The sequence below is a fragment of the Leptinotarsa decemlineata genome, unplaced genomic scaffold (genome assembly GCF_025532065.1).
Source record: "Leptinotarsa decemlineata unplaced genomic scaffold, Ldec_3_MD MMD2_tig00026336_RagTag_RagTag, whole genome shotgun sequence".
NCBI classification, from domain to species: domain Eukaryota; kingdom Metazoa; phylum Arthropoda; class Insecta; order Coleoptera; family Chrysomelidae; genus Leptinotarsa; species Leptinotarsa decemlineata.
In genome coordinates this window covers 7,925,296-7,943,546 of record NW_027412692.1, presented here as the reverse complement: position 1 = coordinate 7,943,546, position 18,251 = coordinate 7,925,296, and the positions used below count along the sequence as shown (strand labels likewise).

Genomic DNA, 18,251 nt, shown 5'->3' with positions numbered 1-18,251 from the left:
ACACTGTCACCCTCACTGGCAAACACCGATGTAGAAAGCCAAAAACTTTCTTTCCCAAAAAATTAATCACTCCTAAAAATATAACCCCTTCAATTCAATAGAAATTACTTACATCCTGCAAGAAATATATCGGACTAGTCAGCTACATGAAAAAGTAATACAAAATACAAATGTAATTAAATCAAATAGGTGAATGAATGTCATTACGATGTCATCGATGACATAAGCAGATCAAGCTCATTCCGTGACATTAAAAATCGTAATTGGGAGTTTCGTTTCTGATGTGATGGTGGACGGACGTGCCGACAGCGACCGTCCACAAAGAAGGCACGCGGACACCATTGTTGGGGACGAAACTCAGTTTGTGTTGTGAATGTCTGCCGTCATAGAACGTGCCATCATTAAATTAATGTTTTTGTGAACAGTCTATAAGTGTTATAGAGAAACAGCACTCCCATTCACGCCGGTTGGAGGCCGGGGTGGACCGGCCGGTAAAATCCTGTCTCCACGTGGAGACAGGATTTTACCAAATAAATGTGTTAATTATGTGTAAAAAGTCTTGAAGTCTCCAAAAAATATTAAGTGTTTTTTAATATAATAAAATATTTAGACAAAAAAGGGGTGGCAGCATTGCTGCATGCAAGACAGCTGCGCCCCCCGAATCGAGCTGGCTAAATGCGCCTATCTGGAAGCAAAGACCAAGAACTTTAAGTGAAGTGAGTGAAAAATCGTAATTCATGAACGAATTGGATTATTTCAACGGTAAATAAAGATTCATTATTATTATTATAGTCTGGAACATCGAAGAAAGGTTGGAGATTTGTCTCTTTCGAAAAGGATTGTGGCTGTTCAACGTTTTCAGGTTCAACTCAGAGAACTTCAAACTTCATTGTTTAAGAAATTTTTCAACTGGAGAATTGCGTTTATGTGGAATTAACTTCCTGAGAACGTTCTTTCCTTACCTTGAATAATATTTCAATTAAGATTCAAAAGTAGAGTCATTTCCTCATGAAATCTGAAGTGAGTACAAATTTTGATTGATATACTTGTACTATATTTGTATATTGTACAACAAAACAGTCTCAAAGTAACTCCAACTCCAACTCCAACTGTTTGTTTCGATGTATACTTTTTCTGTTGAAAATTAATCATATAAACGATATATTGTAATAGTTTGAATGAATTCATACTATTTTTGGAACTTCCTACGCATCTCAAATGAATGCACCCTTTTAAATGAATCTGAAACAAATAAAAATATTATATGAAGTGATGACTGCTGACAGCACTAATGCAGTTAACAGCTTTCCATGCAATGTGAACATTAGGCTTTGTTTTCTTCTTTTATTGGCTTCCTTAAGTATTCCAGAAATATTGATTGTAGTGCAGTTCTCTATATCATTCCAAGACTGGTTATGTTATCTCAACTTCTGTTTGTAAATGGGAGTTTATCACTGAAGTATGTAGGAGTTCAACAATGAATAACTGCGATAAATTATAGCGATATATGGCACAAAGACTGGCTTTGCCAAGTATTTTCTGCAATATGCTTCAACGGGTATGCACGGTTGTGCATTCACTGGAGATTATTTTTTGCTTTCAACTAACTGAAGTTCGCTCGACATGAATATACGCTGTCTGTTAAAAAAATAAGCCGAATTTTCATTTTTCTCAAAAAATACTTATTCATTCATCGAGTTTTATTTTGTCCCCTTCAAAGTAGTCCCCCTCAGATATAAAAAAATTGTGACAGCGTTTTTTCTATCCTTGAAGCAGTTCTTAAATTCACTTTTTGTTGTCCTTGAGCTCTCTTAGCGATTCAGTTTTTATATCACCAATCGTCGCCGTCTTTTCATGGATCTCTTCAGTCTTGGAAAGAGGAAAAAGTCACAGGGGGCCAAATCTGGTGAATATGGTGGGTAAGGCATGATTACGGTGTGTATTATCGTGATGCGACAGCTATGAATTGTATTTTCACATTACCAGATGTTTTCTTCGTAATACTTCTAGCAAGCGGCGCATAACTTCAAGTTAATACTCTTCATTGACCGTACGACCATTTGGTAATAACTCCCGATGCTCGGTAATTGAAGATGGGCACAACCTTGACATTTCATCTAACTCGGCTAGCTTCTTTGGTTTTAGCGCTCCTGGGAGTCCTGGGCATTTCCATTGGGTCGATTGGACTTTGGTTTCGATATCATAACCATATACCAAACCCTTTCAAGTAAATCTGGGTCTCCGTCGACGTCATTCAACAATTCCTGAGTGGTTAGATTTCAGCAATTTCGGAACGAACTCCGCTGCCATACGCTTCTTGTCCAAAAATTTCCGAGTAGTGATTCGACGATTATCCTTTGAAATTTTCTTTTATTTTGTCAACATTTTCATCGGTTGTTGATGTGCTGAAGCGTCCAGGGTGAGCGTTGTCATTCACATCTTGTAAACATTTTTCTAATCCAGAGTACAGTCACCGTATGCCAGTGTCAATATTTCTAGTGTTTTTTGAGCACTTATTTCCATTTCCATTTGATGTAAATTCATCTAATTTTTTGAACAGTCCACTATTCGAGTGATGCAAAATGAGATTTTCATTGTCTGAAACATAATAGTTTCATGAGCATTTCTTGAATGTCAACATATAAAATGCTGTACAAGTAATTTAAAATTCAGTTTTAAAGTATATACAGTGAGAAAAAACGAATTTAAATAAATTCTGTGAAACTTTTTTCTGATATTTGTTGAAAAACTCCTAGAATACGTCAACTGAAAATATTTTTGTTTGACATTTTCTCTACTTTCTTCAGACCAATCGTCAGATGATATCGGCTAATATTGAAATCGACAACTTTTCTGAAAGGAAAGGAAGGCATTGTGTGGAACAAAAGTGAAAAGATAAATTTGCAGCACTTATCAGTTCATTATCACAGAAAGGAAACAAATTTCAACAGCTTTTTTAATTTGTAATGATACACAGGGTGTTCTATTTGAAATAATCAATTTATTTATTTTTTATGTATTTTTATGTATTTTTTAACCACCCTGTATTGAAGTAACAGATATTACGCTGGAGTGTGGGAAGCTTTCAGCTCCATACCAAATTTTGGTGACATAGTATTCCTTAACTCGAATATATCAGCATTTTTAGAGGTTATGATTTCCGAAGAAAAAAATTGAGATCAATTCACATTTCGAAAACGGTAACAGATAGGTATAGCGAAATATCGAGGAAAGTTGTCGTGTGGTTTTTGTAGATTCCAAAAATAATTTTTAATATTATATACAGGGGGTAAATTTTCGTTTTGAGAACACCCGGCGATTTTGAAAAAATGTTTGACTGTACTTACGTATTTTGATGCGTAGATTACGAATTCGAAAGAAAAAAGCGGCGCTCTACCTTATTTAAAAAGTTATGCCCCTTCAAAGTTCAGAAAAGGGCAGTTTTTCATCTTTCTTTTTCACCAAATAAACTAAAGCATTTATTCAAACTCAAGCATTTATTCACTAGGTCACCTTTGCACCGTATTCCTCCTTCTTTGACACTTTTCAATAATCAACATTTTTCTTATAAAAATGTTAAAAAATGTACGGAGCTGCTTTTTGGTTACATATCACTGTATTTTGCGTTTTTAAGGTTAATGACATGGTTGGTACGACTGATGCAGTCAATATTCCTAAAGTAATTCAAATGTTTTTGGCCTTCATTCTTTAGCTCGTAAATTGGTTTTTGGTAGTAAATAGTAGGTAAATAAAGAATTAAATTATTTCTTACTTTCACTCAATTATGAATTTCGTTCAAATTCATTTTGTATTTTTCTCTCACGTCAAACTAAAAATTCAAATCTTCGCATTTGAAATAGAAGGTGACGACAAATACCAACCGCTTTTTTCTGAAATGTCACTAGTAACTAACCTACGAATAGAAGAGTGTCACCAGAAGAAGCATTCGTTTTTGAATGAAGTTTTTGATAAGAAAAATGTTGATTATTGAAGTGAAAAGTGTCAAAGAAGGAGGAATAAGGTGTAAAAGTGACCTAGTGAATAAATGCTTGTGTTTTTAAATAGTTTATTTGGTGAAAAAGAAGGCTGAAAAGTTGCTCTTTTCTGAACTTTGAAGGGCCGTAACTTTTTAAATAAGGGAGAGCGCTGCTTTCTTTTTTCGGGTTCGTAATTTACGCATCAAAATACGTAAGTACAGTCAAAAATTTTTTCAAAATCGCCGGGTGTCCTCAAAACGAAAATTTACCCCAGAAACGTCTAATATGCCATCCACCGTGAATCACATGTATGGAAGTAGTTGTTTCGATATTACTTTTTCTTGCGTGTTATTCAATGTTTATGTGAAAGTAGTTGTTTATAGAGGGCTTTTTTCCAGTTTGTATCTGAAAGTAACTTCTATGCACGATCTACACATCTTTGTAAAGAAACACTTCACTGTGAGATTTCCACTAGACAGTTTATAAGACCGCAACACGTGTTTCGCTATACAAGAGTATCATCAAGCGTTTTTATCCATCAAGTATCGGCTAATTCCCAAAAATATCTTATGAATTTCTTTCTTCTTTCCTTCGGAAGTCTCCCACATTTTTTTGTATGAAGACGGAGAGAAAAGCCAGAAACTTGCTTTCCCAAAAAATAATCCTTCTTGAAAATATACTACTTCCGATTCGAATTGGATATTCTTCCTTCGTTTTTCCTTCGGATGGTTTATTTACAAATACAGTGTTTTCTTTCACTTTATCAACTCCATCCCGGCATTTTCGAAATGATGCGTGTGCGGGATGATAAATCGACAAGTCCCTGGTGTTTTAAAATTCACGGCCAGAGGAGAATTTACAATTCAAATGGGATGAAATACGCGAAAATCTCTCCCACTTTTTTTGTATGAAGACGGAGAGAAAAGCCAGAAACTTTCTTTCCCAAAAAATAATCTCTCTTGAAAATATACTACTTCCGATTCGAATTGGATATTCTTCCTTCGTTTTTCCTTCGGATGGTTTATTTACAAATACAGTTTTTTCTTTCACTTTATCAACTCCATTCCGGCATTTTCGAAATGATGCGTGTGGGATGATAAATCGACAAGTCCCTGGTGTTTTAAAATTCACGGCCAGAGGAGAATTTACAATTCAAATGGGATGAAATACGCGAAAATCTCCTTTGAAAAACAAGATTCTCACCGCGCTTCCATCATTCACATGGAAACAGGGTATTGTTCATAAGAATAAATGAAATGATAAATCATACGCTACACAATGAAGCCCTCGAGGGACCAGTCGGCGTTCTACCATGGAAATAATCCATCAAACAATAAAACTGTTCGACTGAAAATGGAAATTTCGGATTTTTATCTAATGGCTGAAACATATTTCAATCAAACGACGAGATTTTTGGAGTGACTTTTTTTTCTCAGTTGAAAACAGCTTTCATTCAATAATTGCCTGAAAGTTTTATCTGTATGTAGGTACATTTCTGGTATTTACTGGTTTTCACTCTCCTGGAATAAAACGAAATTGATCAAACGAAAAGAACATCTTACCATTCGTCTGTGAATGTTACTGCCTTTGAATTAATATTCAGAATGAATTTATCCAACTTGCCAGTAACACTTTTCATTATGAATTTTTCCTGGTCGGTCGGTAGCCGGTCGGTTCGACGTGGGTGCTTTGTTCACTCACTCAAATCGACTGCCGTGTTCGTCGGTGGTTCCAGCCCCAGGCTGAACGATCAATTTTAAAAGTTAAGACCTCGTTAATCCTCAGCTCGCACAAGTTTCGACTTCTGAGGGGTGCGACAGCTGGTTAACGTAAGAACAGATTTTAAATAGACATATTTTTTTAAACATAAATTTTGATGTTAGATTTCCACTTTAAAGTTTACAAAACCGCAACAAGTGTTTCGATCACAATACTGTTTGTACAAGACACATGTAACATGTAAAGACATGAAGAAGCCATTGTATGGCAAAACACGTGTTGCGTTTTTGTAAAATTAATTAGTGAAAATCTCACAATAAAGTGTTTTTTGAATACGTTAGTTATGGATTTTCATCAAATATCGGCCAATTTCATCATATATGTGTTTATACAAATTCTGTGTCGTGCTTTTATAGTAATTTGAGTCAATATGACTATTACTATCTGCCAAATTTCTACATAATGAACTTATTATTACCTACACTATTCCTCTATCTAGAAACAACTCATAAAACTGGACAATAACGAATAAAAAAGTTCCTGAGCTATCATTTCTACTACTTTTTAAATATGTCCTATTTACCAACTTTCTCCTTCCAAACTAAATTCAATACAGGGGCACAATTCAAATCTATTTGATCATTAAGTAATTCATTCCCAATTTTAACATCTACTGTTTTCTAAATAAGTAGAATTCATAAGTAACGACTCCGCTTATAACGACTATCCGTTTACAGAGACTATACCGTTTATTGCGACTCCGGTTTAAGCAACCAAGCAAAGCGACCGTTTTTCATGATAATACCATCGTCCATAGATATTCTCTATGGACGATGATAATACATCCGGTTTAAACGTCGCGCAATGTTTTGTTAGCGTACTCCCTCTTCTTAGGTACCTCTATTGATAGATACTACTAACAGATACTAATAGATTGATTTTACGCCAGAGGTTCCATAATAAAGTTCGACAAAATGAATTCTGTGAAGCGAAAGTGTTTTGCAATTGAAGAAAAAAGTGAAATATTACACCGATTAGAAGCAGTTAAATCAAATGCAGCCCTCGCAAAGGAGTTTGACGTATCCTATTCTACAATATCCACAATTAAAAAGGCTAAAGTTGAGATCGAGTCGCTGTTCATTGCCAATGTTTTGAAATTCAAACGTGCAAGGACTTCTACTCGTGAGCAGTTGAATAAGGCATTGCGAAACAATATAGAATGTAGCCTAACTTCAAACCTAGATGATTTCAACGAAGAAGATGACGTGCCACTGAGCATTTGGGCGAGGGATGTTGATATGCATCAGTTACCCATAACAAACGAGGATTTTGAACAATACGCGTGTATCGATGATGCTGTCGCAACTTGTGAGGAACCATCTGATAAAAACATTGTGGAAAATATATTGCCAACGACGCGAATAGCAAAGATAATGACAGTGATGATGACGCGCCAGAGGAGATTTATCCAACTTCGAGTGTGTCTAAAGCTCTGAAGGCTGCGGAAAGGCTCAATGTGTTTGTCAGACCACTTCAGACTAACTTGGAGGATGATGTTATGAAAACAATGATGTCGCGAATTCATAATGCTGTACGAAATTCTTACTACCGAACAAAAGTTTGTCAAAAACAAACTCAAATGACAGACTTTCTATGTTAGTAACATCATTTTTTGGTGCATTGCGTGTGTATTTTATCTCTTTGTATTACAGTACATAATGTAAGTACATATGTTTGTACATTAGGATATTCAAGAACTATTGAAATAAAGCATGTGATTCCTATAAAATGTTTTATTCAAGTATCAATCAGCAGTCGCTCAGCTGAATGAAAGACTAATGAACTAATATACACGCTACTACTATAATATTAATCCATTTTGTGCGTCGTCCGATTAGTACGACATAGTATATCCGGTCCCTTGAAGGTCGTTATATCCGGATTCTACTGTACTTCAAAAGGTTGAGTTTTGAACCTTTTTCTTCCAAATGCAATATGTCATAATTGTGACTGAACTAATGCCTCATTGTCAAGATTATTCGCAAATGTTAAATGGGTCTTTCCATTTAAGAAACCACTCTCCTGTACTCTTTTATTCTTTTGGGAAGAGTTCTTTCAGTTTGTCCGATATAGAATTTTGGACAAGAGCTACAAGTCAACTAGTTATATCATATTTTGAACGAATAAACATGAATTATAATTCAAAATGTACTTTCTTCGGATGACGTTCATGACCTCAAACTATTCCCTTCCTCGAGTTCTTCTAAAAGTCTCTTGAAATGTTACACAATTTTATAAATTTTGAATTTAAGCTCTTTCGAAATTGAATGACAAGTTTGCACATATACTGGTTGTTCATAACTTCACATGGCATGGAATTTTCGAAGTTCAGCTTCTTTTCTCAGGAGAAGAGATTACATTTGAGCATGAGGTTTATTGAGCATGATGCCATATTTTCATTTCCTTTCTTCTCTGTTCGTTGAGCGCTGGCATTAGAATTTTGGCGTTGTACTAATTTATCAAAATGGGGTTTTCTATGTATTGGTTTCATATCGAGTGGTCCAACGAAAAGTATGCACCTTGCTTTTCTCTTTTTTTTGTAACTTAACGCAAAAATGCTCAGACAGGTCAATTTTGCTTTTGAGGGGGACACATTTTAGATGTATTTTTCTACCTGTGCCTTCAACTCCCTAGCGAGGGTGAGTAACAACCCTAAAATTTTAAATGGAAAGTGGGGTCGAGTGATATATCATTTGAAAAGGCACAAAATTCTCTTCCCAATGATACCTAATTTGTTGTATTTACTTGAATAGTTATAAAAAAAGCAAGAACATTTACTCGATATTTTTGGTGTTAATGGAAATGCGGAAAACACGGCATTTTTATCACTACTACATTCCTCAATTTCTCTCGTGCGTTTTTTGGTTCAAATAATAACAGCAGATAAGTGTACAAAAAGAATTTAGGCAAACGTTCATTGATTTAGTTCGGTTGCTTTTGAAATTATTTCAACTTTACTGTAAAAATGGTTTATTCCATTCCTGAACGAGTTGAAATTGTTAAACTTTATTATCAACATAATAGTTGTGCTAGACTTCTGCTCGCCTCTTTAATAACAGTCATCAGCCTCAGCCTCAGGTGTCTCCCGTTCGTCCATAATACGGATATTAAAAGCCTATAAATTTCATCCGTACAAAATTAAATTAGTACAGGAACTCAATGAAGATGATCCCGATAGAAGGCTGCAATTTTGTGAACAACTGAGCCAGCTACTGATTGATGATCCGCACCTATCATTCAAGACGTACTTTTCCGATGAGAGTACATTTTTTTTGAATGGAGCTGTGAATAGGCATAATTGCCGTTACTGGGATGATAGTAACCCACACTTATTTCGAGAGGTCCATTCCCAGTACTCTCAAAAAATCAATGTCTGGTGTGGCATATTAGGTAGTCATATCGTAGGGCCACTTTTTATTTCTGGGAATTTAACTGGTGAGATTTACCTGAACATGCTTGAAGATACAATTGATCCTCTCATAACAGAAATAATTGAAAATGACCAAAATCATAATGATGATCGGCTTCATTTCCAGCAAGATGGAGCACCTCCTCACTATGTTGCTCCGGTAAGAGAGTTTTTAGATGACCGGTTTCCTGGACGGTGGATTGGAAGGAGAGGCCTCATTGAATGGCCTGCCAGGTCACCTGATTTATCGCCTTTAGACTTTTTCCTTTAGGGACACTTGAAAAATAAATGTTTTGCTACGCAGCCCGAGTCCATAGAAGATCTCTGCCAACGAATTACAGCAGAGTGCAGAAGTATAACACCTGAATAGATTTGAACAAAATCTGTATTATTGTATGGAAGCAAATTGGTCACATTTTCAGCACTTGGTGAAGTAGGATTCTACTAAGTCAATTACACATTTCAAAGTACTGGTTTGTAGTTGTTTTTTTTTTCATAATACCTACATGTTTGAGTGGAATACAATAAATTAGGTATCATTGGAAAGATAATTTTGTGTCCTTTCAAATGATATATTACTCGGCTCCACTTTCCATTTAAAATTTTAGGGTTGTTACTCACCCTCGCTAGGGGGTTGAAGGCACAGGTAGAAAAATACATCTAAAATGTGTCCCCCTCAAAAGAAAAATTGACCTGTCCGAGCATGTTTGCGTTAAGTTACAAAAAAGGACAAAAGCAAGGTGCATACTTCTCGTTGGACCACTCTATATATTCATATATTTGGTAACGTGACATAGATGAATTGGATATTTTCCTCGATTCTATCAATAACAGAGAACCTACAACGAAATTCACCAAAACAATGGACAAAACTACCGACTCTCTTTTTTGATGATCAGATCAGTACCCATTCATCCAGAAATGCACCTCATCGCTGGAGATGCCCAGTTGCCAACTGCTCCAGAGCCCATTCCGCGAACACACGTTGTTGTCTATGGTCGTTTACCTTCAGTTCCCAGCTCAGTTGAATTTTGTACGGGTGCAGGCCGAAATTACAACGCAAACATTCACCAAGTTGTGATCTGCGTGAGGACAAGTTCCTGTTAACGATGCGAAATCGAGTGCCTCGGATTCTGCTGCTTACTCTCACAGACAGCGGCGATATTTCCGGCAGATCTTGCGTTTCGTCGAAATAGGGTTGTTGATCGATCGTTTACTAAATTAGTGGACTTGAATAGTTTTTTTGGTAGGACGATAATGACGGTCGTAAAATGGGCGAATCGTGCGGTACGTTGCTCGACCTGAACACCTAATTTGATGTAACAGTTTCATAATTTGCACATGTTGTTGACTGCTATATGCGTTTATGGTGATTTGACAAAACAGACTGAATAAATGACAAATAATTTGACAGATGCAGCTTCAACAAAATGGGTCTACCAACGGAGAAGTTCCCGTTGGAAGACCCTATACATCTTTGACTGTTTTTAAAATGTGATGAGACTTCGTGAATTTTATTACTTCAGGCAATTGACAGTTGTTTTTGTTTCAGTTGTACAACTTCTTCAATGCATTATTGACACACATTCCTCAGTCGGATCGAGAGATCGATTCTACTGAAACTTCTAGAAGCTCTTCCTTAGGTAAGTTACATTAATCCTTTACATACTGGGCACGAATGGTTTTCAAAAATCAATTTCATGAAATATCTTTTTCTGATTCAAATTCTCAAATGAAACCACTTACATTTTTTGCCAATATAAACGTGGGTACTGTATACTTAGTTATTTGTCTCAAACATAAAATTTTACAATTGTTCATTGCAGGATCAGTAATAATATGACCGAGTGTGATATTGGATGAGATCAGGGCCTTAGCGGGGCCTCCCCAGGGGGGAGGGAATCCAAATTTTCCCAACCCCACCAGCAAAATTTACCAACTTTCGAAAAAATTAAAGCCGAAAGATTAGTTACTACTATAATATATTAATTTTCTCACTTAGCTATCCAAAGATTGGCTGAATGCTTATGCCTGTTAGGGTATGCACAAACCAAAATAAATTTTGGTTATTATAAAAATAATAATGGGAATTATTCTACTTTGGACCAAGGTCCTTGGTCATCCACCATATCCACCATGTATAGGAATATTCAATACAAATGAAAGGAAATAACACTTAAATAATATTGTGCTTATTGTTTTCTACTATTATTTTTTCCATCTTCACGGCCCGAAATTTTTCAACTTTTTCAAGTCGAAAAAACAGCGAAAATTTGGGAAATTTGTAAAATTTTCACTTCAAAATTTGTGGACTGTTCAGGACTGTTCTCTTACTTGGTAGAAATTAAACTTTTTTGAAATTTTCAAACAACTCAGAATTTCAAAGTATGGGATCTCCAAGTTATGCATGTTGGGAAATCCCAACCTTCTCCCGGTTCTTTCCCTTTTCTTATTACATCTCCCTTTCTTTTCTCTGATTTTTATTTTTTTAATTTTTGTTCATTTTTACTATTATTTTTTTTTGTATCTTCACGGCCCAAAATTTCCCAACTTTTTCCCAAGTCAAAAAAGCAGAGCTCCCCCCATCCCCCCCATGGCGACGGCCCTGGATGAGATATATACGATAGGTTGCCTTTTATGTTTCGGGATTTGGCAACCCTAGTGTTGCAATCTGGCAAGTGACAGCTCTATCGTAAAGTTGGACATTTTTTATCTTATACGTACCCAGAACGTTTTGATATACGCGCGTTATTTGTGTTGTTTACAATAACCTAAAAGATGCACCTCGGCCCAAAAATGGAATTGAATCGTGAGCATTTTCGTGCGATTATTTTTTACAACTTTCGACGTGGGTTAACTCAGCAACAGTGCATGGTTGAACTTAATTCAATTTTTGGCGATGAAGCTCCATCAAGGACCAGTGTTTATCGATGGTATGGTGAATTCCATCCTGGTCGTAATTCACTCCAAGACGAATTTCGTGAAGGTCGTCAAAAATCAGTTGTTGTTCCGAAAACCATTGATGCTGTGCGCGAACTGATATTGCAAGATCGTCATGTGACCTATCGTGAAATTAAGACAACCTTAGGCATTAGTGGGACCAGCATACATTGAATATTGCATAAACATTTGACTGTCAAAAAAATTCGTTCGCGTTGGATCCCATACAATTTTTCAATCGCTCAAAGAAAGGCTCGTGTCGATTGGTCGAAGGAAATGCTCAGAAAATACGATTGCGGTACTTTCAAACACGTCTTTGACATCGCGACAGATAATAAATCTTGGATTTAAGCGTATGAGCCCGAAAGTAAATATCAGTCGACTGTATGGGTGTTTCAAGAAGAGCCAAATCCAACATCAACGTAGAACACTCAATTCTGAGTGGTACACAACCATTTGTTTGCCAGTTTTCTTCGAAAAAATCAGGAAAACCAACCGCCGAAGACGGATCACTCTTCACCACGACAATGCGAGCTCTCACACATCGGCTCAAACAACTGCATTTTTGAGCATCCAAAACATCGATTTGTTGAGTCATCCGCCGTATAGTCCTGACTTGGCACCGAATGACTTCTTTTTATTCCCGCACGTAAAAAACAAACTGAGAGGTCAACGTTTTTCGACACCTGAAAAAGCTGTTGCTGCATTCAGAATGCATGTTTTGGAGATACCTCAATCAGAGTGGCAAAATTGCTTCGACAATTGGTTCAAACGCATGCAAAAGTGTATATATCTTAATGGGGAATATTTTGAAAAACAATAAAGTGATTTTTGATGAATAATATTTGTTTTTGTTCTCTAATCCCGAAATATAAGAGGCAACCCTCATTGTATAGAAATCTTGAAATTTCCATTTGAAAGTGATTTATGAAAAATCAAATACTTCCATATGAATCTTGAATTATACGAAAAACACTTGTCTCTATTCCATTTGTTTTCCAATCATTCGTAATAGAATCCAATCAGATATCATTCACAGGATTTCTACACACAATACTTATTCAAAAAAGTCAAATTTCACTTACATGAAACACTGTCATTCTCACTGCTAGACATCCGATATTTCACCGTCAGACACTTGCCTTATCGGCTCTTCAGTAGCAAATACGGATAACATTATGAGAAAAAACACTCGATTCGTTCATAATTACGACTTTTTCTCACGGAATGTGTTGAATCCATCCATGTCATCGATGACAGTATGTAAATAACATTCGTTCGCTTATTTGAATGAATCCCAGCCATAGGAATCTTGTTTAAATTGAAAGGGTATATTTTTAGGAGGGATTAATTTCTTGGAAAGAAAGTTTTTGGCCCTCTACTTCTCCGTCTTGATACAAAAATTGTGGGAATCTTCTCTAAAATAATCATGAACCCAGCACTGAGTACTTTTTTACAAACATCAGAATCCACGACGCATTATCCTACATTCAGCGGAAGGAAGACTAATAAATTTTCCAAGACCGACACGACATCGTTACTTTTAATCGCTCTTGCAATTTGAATGCTGTTTATTGGGTTTCGTGCGGTTCACATCCTTTGAATTCCTGGTCTTTTTACAGAATAATTATTCTTGATTTTCAATGGGCGAGGGGCTATGGAATGAAAAATGAGTAATGCGGATTATCGTTAGGTCGATTAGGGTAGAAAATTATTCAAAGAAAAAACACCCTTGATTGAACGATTTTTAATTTTGAATTCTGATTGTTTGTGATTCCACAATTTTCTCAGGTTTGGAGTTGGTTGATGAAAAAAATTTTGAATATATTTATATTTTATAATAATTTTTTTTATAGTTTCTTGACCCACATCGATTAAAAAAATTATAATGCTTTTGAAAAATCAAGGATAATATAATTGATCGTAATATACGAGTACATATTATCATAGCTTTATTGTCCAACAGTTACCCATTTACAGGACAATATAAAATTTTATTCACAATATTTAACTATAAACGAAAAATAAAATGAACAAAAAAGAAAAACTAATTCTAATTACCTACTTGAAGTGCATGTTAGCAATTCTAATAATGGTATGAAGGTTAATGAAGAATAAATCACCATGGGCACAAATGCTATCGAAAATTGTGCACATAACATACATTGGGGAATTGAGCATAATGTTAGTTCTTGCTCAGAGAGGTCTAAAAATGGATTGAGATCGTGAAGCTGGCCGTGGTACATTGAAGTTAATTTGTTCAAGAATTTCAGGACAGTCAACTCTCTCATTCACTAACTTGAATAAAAATATGAGCGACGCACATTTTCTGCGATGCTCTAAACTAAAAAGTTCCAAACGTTCATATATTACATCATTACTGATACCTCTCTGAGGGTAAGAACCATCTATTTTGAAAATTAGAAATTTACAAAACTTTCTTTGAACTTTTTCAATGGCTATGTTATGAATCTCATAGAATAGACTCCAGACGATACTTGCATATTCTATCTTTGAACGTACGTAGGTGAAATACAACAGCTTCATGGCTTTAATAGTATGAAAGTTTCTGCAATTTCTAACAATGAAACCATAAGCTCTGAAAGATTCTGAAACTTTTTGTGAAATATGTCTACCAAATGTTAATTTATGATCGAATATTACCCCTAGGTCTTTGATCTCATTACATCTCAGCAGATCTGAATCCTGTATTACATACGGGAATGTATAAACCTCTTTTTTTCGACTATAACTCACTACTTTACATTTCTCCACATTGAGTTTCAATTTATTGTTGCTACACCAAGCAACAAGAAATTCTAATTGAGATTGAAGATTTACACGCTCATATAAGTCATTAATAAACAATAAAAACAAAAGAGGACCTAGGTTGGAACCCTGAGGTACACCAGAAGAAGATATATATGTTTTAGATTTATAACCTTATAGGAGACGAATTGTTTTCTACATGTCAGATAGGATTGCATCAGATGACAGGCAATATTCGAAAAACCAAAACTCATCAGTTTATTGAGCAAGACACCATGATCAATTCTATCAAATGCTTTAGAGAATTCCGTGTATATCAACTTGGCCATTGTTATCTTATGCCTCGGAAATAAATTGAGTAATAATGACTAGATTTGTAACAGTAGAACGCTTAGTAACAAATCCGTGTTGCTGTTGAGATAGTTGCCGTTGAACAGAAACATATATGCGATTATATAAAATAATCTCAAAAATTTTAGAAAACATACATAAAATAGATATGGGTCTGTAATTCTCTATATATGATTTTTCACCACTTTTATATACAGGACATACTTTAGCTAATTTCCAAATATCTGGGAATGTTCCACATATCAGACATGAATTAGAAATTCTCGTTAAAGGTTTTGCTAATGCTGCTGCACAATCCTTCAACAAAAATGAAGGGATCATATCTGGGCCTGATGTCAGTTTGTCCTTTAGTTTTTTAGTTGCAGATACAGCCTCATTTTCTTGAATGGGGTAAAAATGAATATGAACATTATTATTCACTGTACCAACTTTGTTCAAAAGTGAGCCAGATTTTGAATACACCTCACTGAAAAAATTACTGAAGGCATCAACAATATCTTGAGGATTCTCGAGTTTGTTTCCTAAGTATGTTACTGATCCTGGTATTCTTGTGCTATTATTCTTAGAGTGAACATATGACCAGAATCTGCTAAAATATCTAGACAACATTGTTTGAATGTTTGCAAGATAGTTATGTGCGGTTTTTATTTGGCTTTTAATCAAAGCACGCAAACGTTGGAATTGAAATATATCCTCATCACGTCTAAATTTCCTGATTTTTTTTCTGAATTTAGTTTTCTGTTTAATGTTCTTTATGATATCAGAATGAAACCATTTAGGATAAACATGACTAACATTTTTGAATTTGGGTATATGATCCTCGAAAATGCCATATAAAATTGAATATAGATTATCGAATAATTTATTATTGTCCTTAGACGTGCCTAAATTACTCCAATCAGTTTCCTCTATCTCTCTATACAAAGATGGAAAGTTCGCTTTCCTAAAGTTATATGTGATGTTTGATTGGTTTAACTTGAAATTCTTTTCTTTGATGTGTATATCAGCTATTTTGATACTTAATACAGGATGGTGATTATCTTCAGGTACAAAAGGCAAATTTTCATGGGTAACATAACGAGAAAAAGGTGAAAAAACTAGATCTAACATTCTGTTCAGGTAATTAGTTATACAGTTTGATTGTTTATACTCAAGCATGTCAAAGTAGTTGAGGGTTATACGCGTTTTTGGATCATTAAAATCCCTTTCGATGAACTTCGGAACATTGAAATTGACAAAAAAATTGAATTACCCTCATATGAATAATCTAACTATTTCAAGGCATCAAAAAAACATTCAAATTCAACTAATCCAATCGTATCAGATATTTACAAAGCTATTAAGGAGAATGTTTTATGCTCCAAATGACATTTAACTATCAATCAAAAGAAACTGTATATTAAATGTATTAATATCCATTACTTCTGAATATATGAAGTCCCTTACAGCAATTAATACACCTCCCCCTGTTACCTTATCCACCGTTTCCAGTTTGCGATCTTTTCGATGTACACAGAAAGCGCTTGTGAAGAGTTCACAATTTGAAAAATCCTCACTTAGCCAGGTTTCAGTTAACACTATCAAATCAAATTCACAATCACTGTCAGCTGCCTTGAATGAGTCAATTTTACTGTTGAGACCCCTCACATTCTGATAATAACATAAGATACTGCGTTGGTTTCGTTCCCTATAACTGCTGGACGCATTTAGTTTAAAGCTTCAACTATTCTGGGGTTACCAACATTCTTAATTATATACTTCTGTAGACCCTCGGCATTTTTTGCATTAATTTCCTCCTTCAGCTTCCTGTAATGTTCAATTTGTCTACGGGTGCGGTCAAACGAAATAGATATTCCCTTATATGGAATGTTTTGCAGGTTTTTTGCTTTTCTTATCAGATCAAGGACCTGTAATTCATTCTGCAGCACTGTTTTCACAGGACGTTTTTTTTCTCATGAAATCCACCCAGTCTAATTGGTTTCAAATTCTGTTGTTGGAAGTTTGGATCAACTGTCTTCAGTACTTCACATACATCGGAAACATCTTTATCTAAACGAGTTTGAGGCTGATCTGATTGATTTTGTTCTGGTAAACAAAATAATATTAAATTCATCTTTCGAGAGTTACTTAATTCCTCCATAATATCTTCAAATTCTGTAATAGGCGAAGGTTCAGTAGTGGTTTTCAAAGTACTATTTTCAGCTTTCAGAGCTCTAATATCCTCTTGTAATGATAATATAAGACTCCTCAAATCATTAATCCGACTACCAATATTCCTGCAGCCCGAACAAGACCATGTATAACCCTTATCCTGTTCGCACAGGATCTAAATTTCCCCTACTGAGAGGTTAACACATACATGCCGGAAAAATCGCATGCAAACTGAACATTTCACCATTACATTCGATTTGTAAGATTTGTTACAATATGCGTAAATTATATTTGGGCACATACTATGCAGATGGGCACATACTATACAGGTTGATTCACGGTGGATGGCACATTAGACGTTTCTGGTGAACCAGACAACGGATCACTTTGAAAATTTAAGGAAGGCATATTCGGACATTCTCTAGCCAACTAAAATATTTTCGACAATGCGGAGTTGCCGCTTCTATTAGAAAGCAGTAGCAACTTTGATTTTTCAAATGGAACACTCTGTATATAATATTATTTTTGGAATTTCCAACAATTGCCCGACAACTTTTCTTGATATTTCCCTATACCTATCTGTTACCGTTTTTGAAATAAAAATTAATTTCAATTTTTTTCTTCGAAAATCATGACTTCTAAAAATGCCGATATCTTTTAGTTAAGAAGTACTATGATATCAAAATTTGGTTTGGAGTTAGGTGATACTTGGACACTTTCCACACGTCAGCCTAATCTCCGTTACTTCAATACAGGGTGGTAAAAAAATACAGTTTTTTCGTTTGCTTGAAAAAGTTGCTGAAATTTGATTATTTTAAATGGAACACCCTGTATATTATTGAAAATTCGGAAAGCTGCTGAAATTTGCTTTCTTT

The 18,251-nt window shown here is 35.2% G+C and overlaps 1 protein-coding gene across 8 annotated transcripts in view; it reads left to right on the top strand.

The window, feature by feature from the left end:
* rdgC (retinal degeneration C) overlaps positions 1-18,251 on the top strand; it is a 172,328-nt gene that overhangs the window by 93,365 nt on the left and 60,712 nt on the right. For all 8 annotated transcript variants that reach the window (XR_012467417.1, XR_012467420.1, XR_012467419.1 and 5 more), the window contains one exon: positions 10,718-10,808. Coding sequence is in view for 3 of the 8 variants with exons in the window: in XM_023157508.2 (XP_023013276.2) it covers positions 10,718-10,808 (91 nt within the window). In the remaining 5 variants the exon portion in view is untranslated. The remainder of the gene's footprint in view (positions 1-10,717; positions 10,809-18,251) is intronic.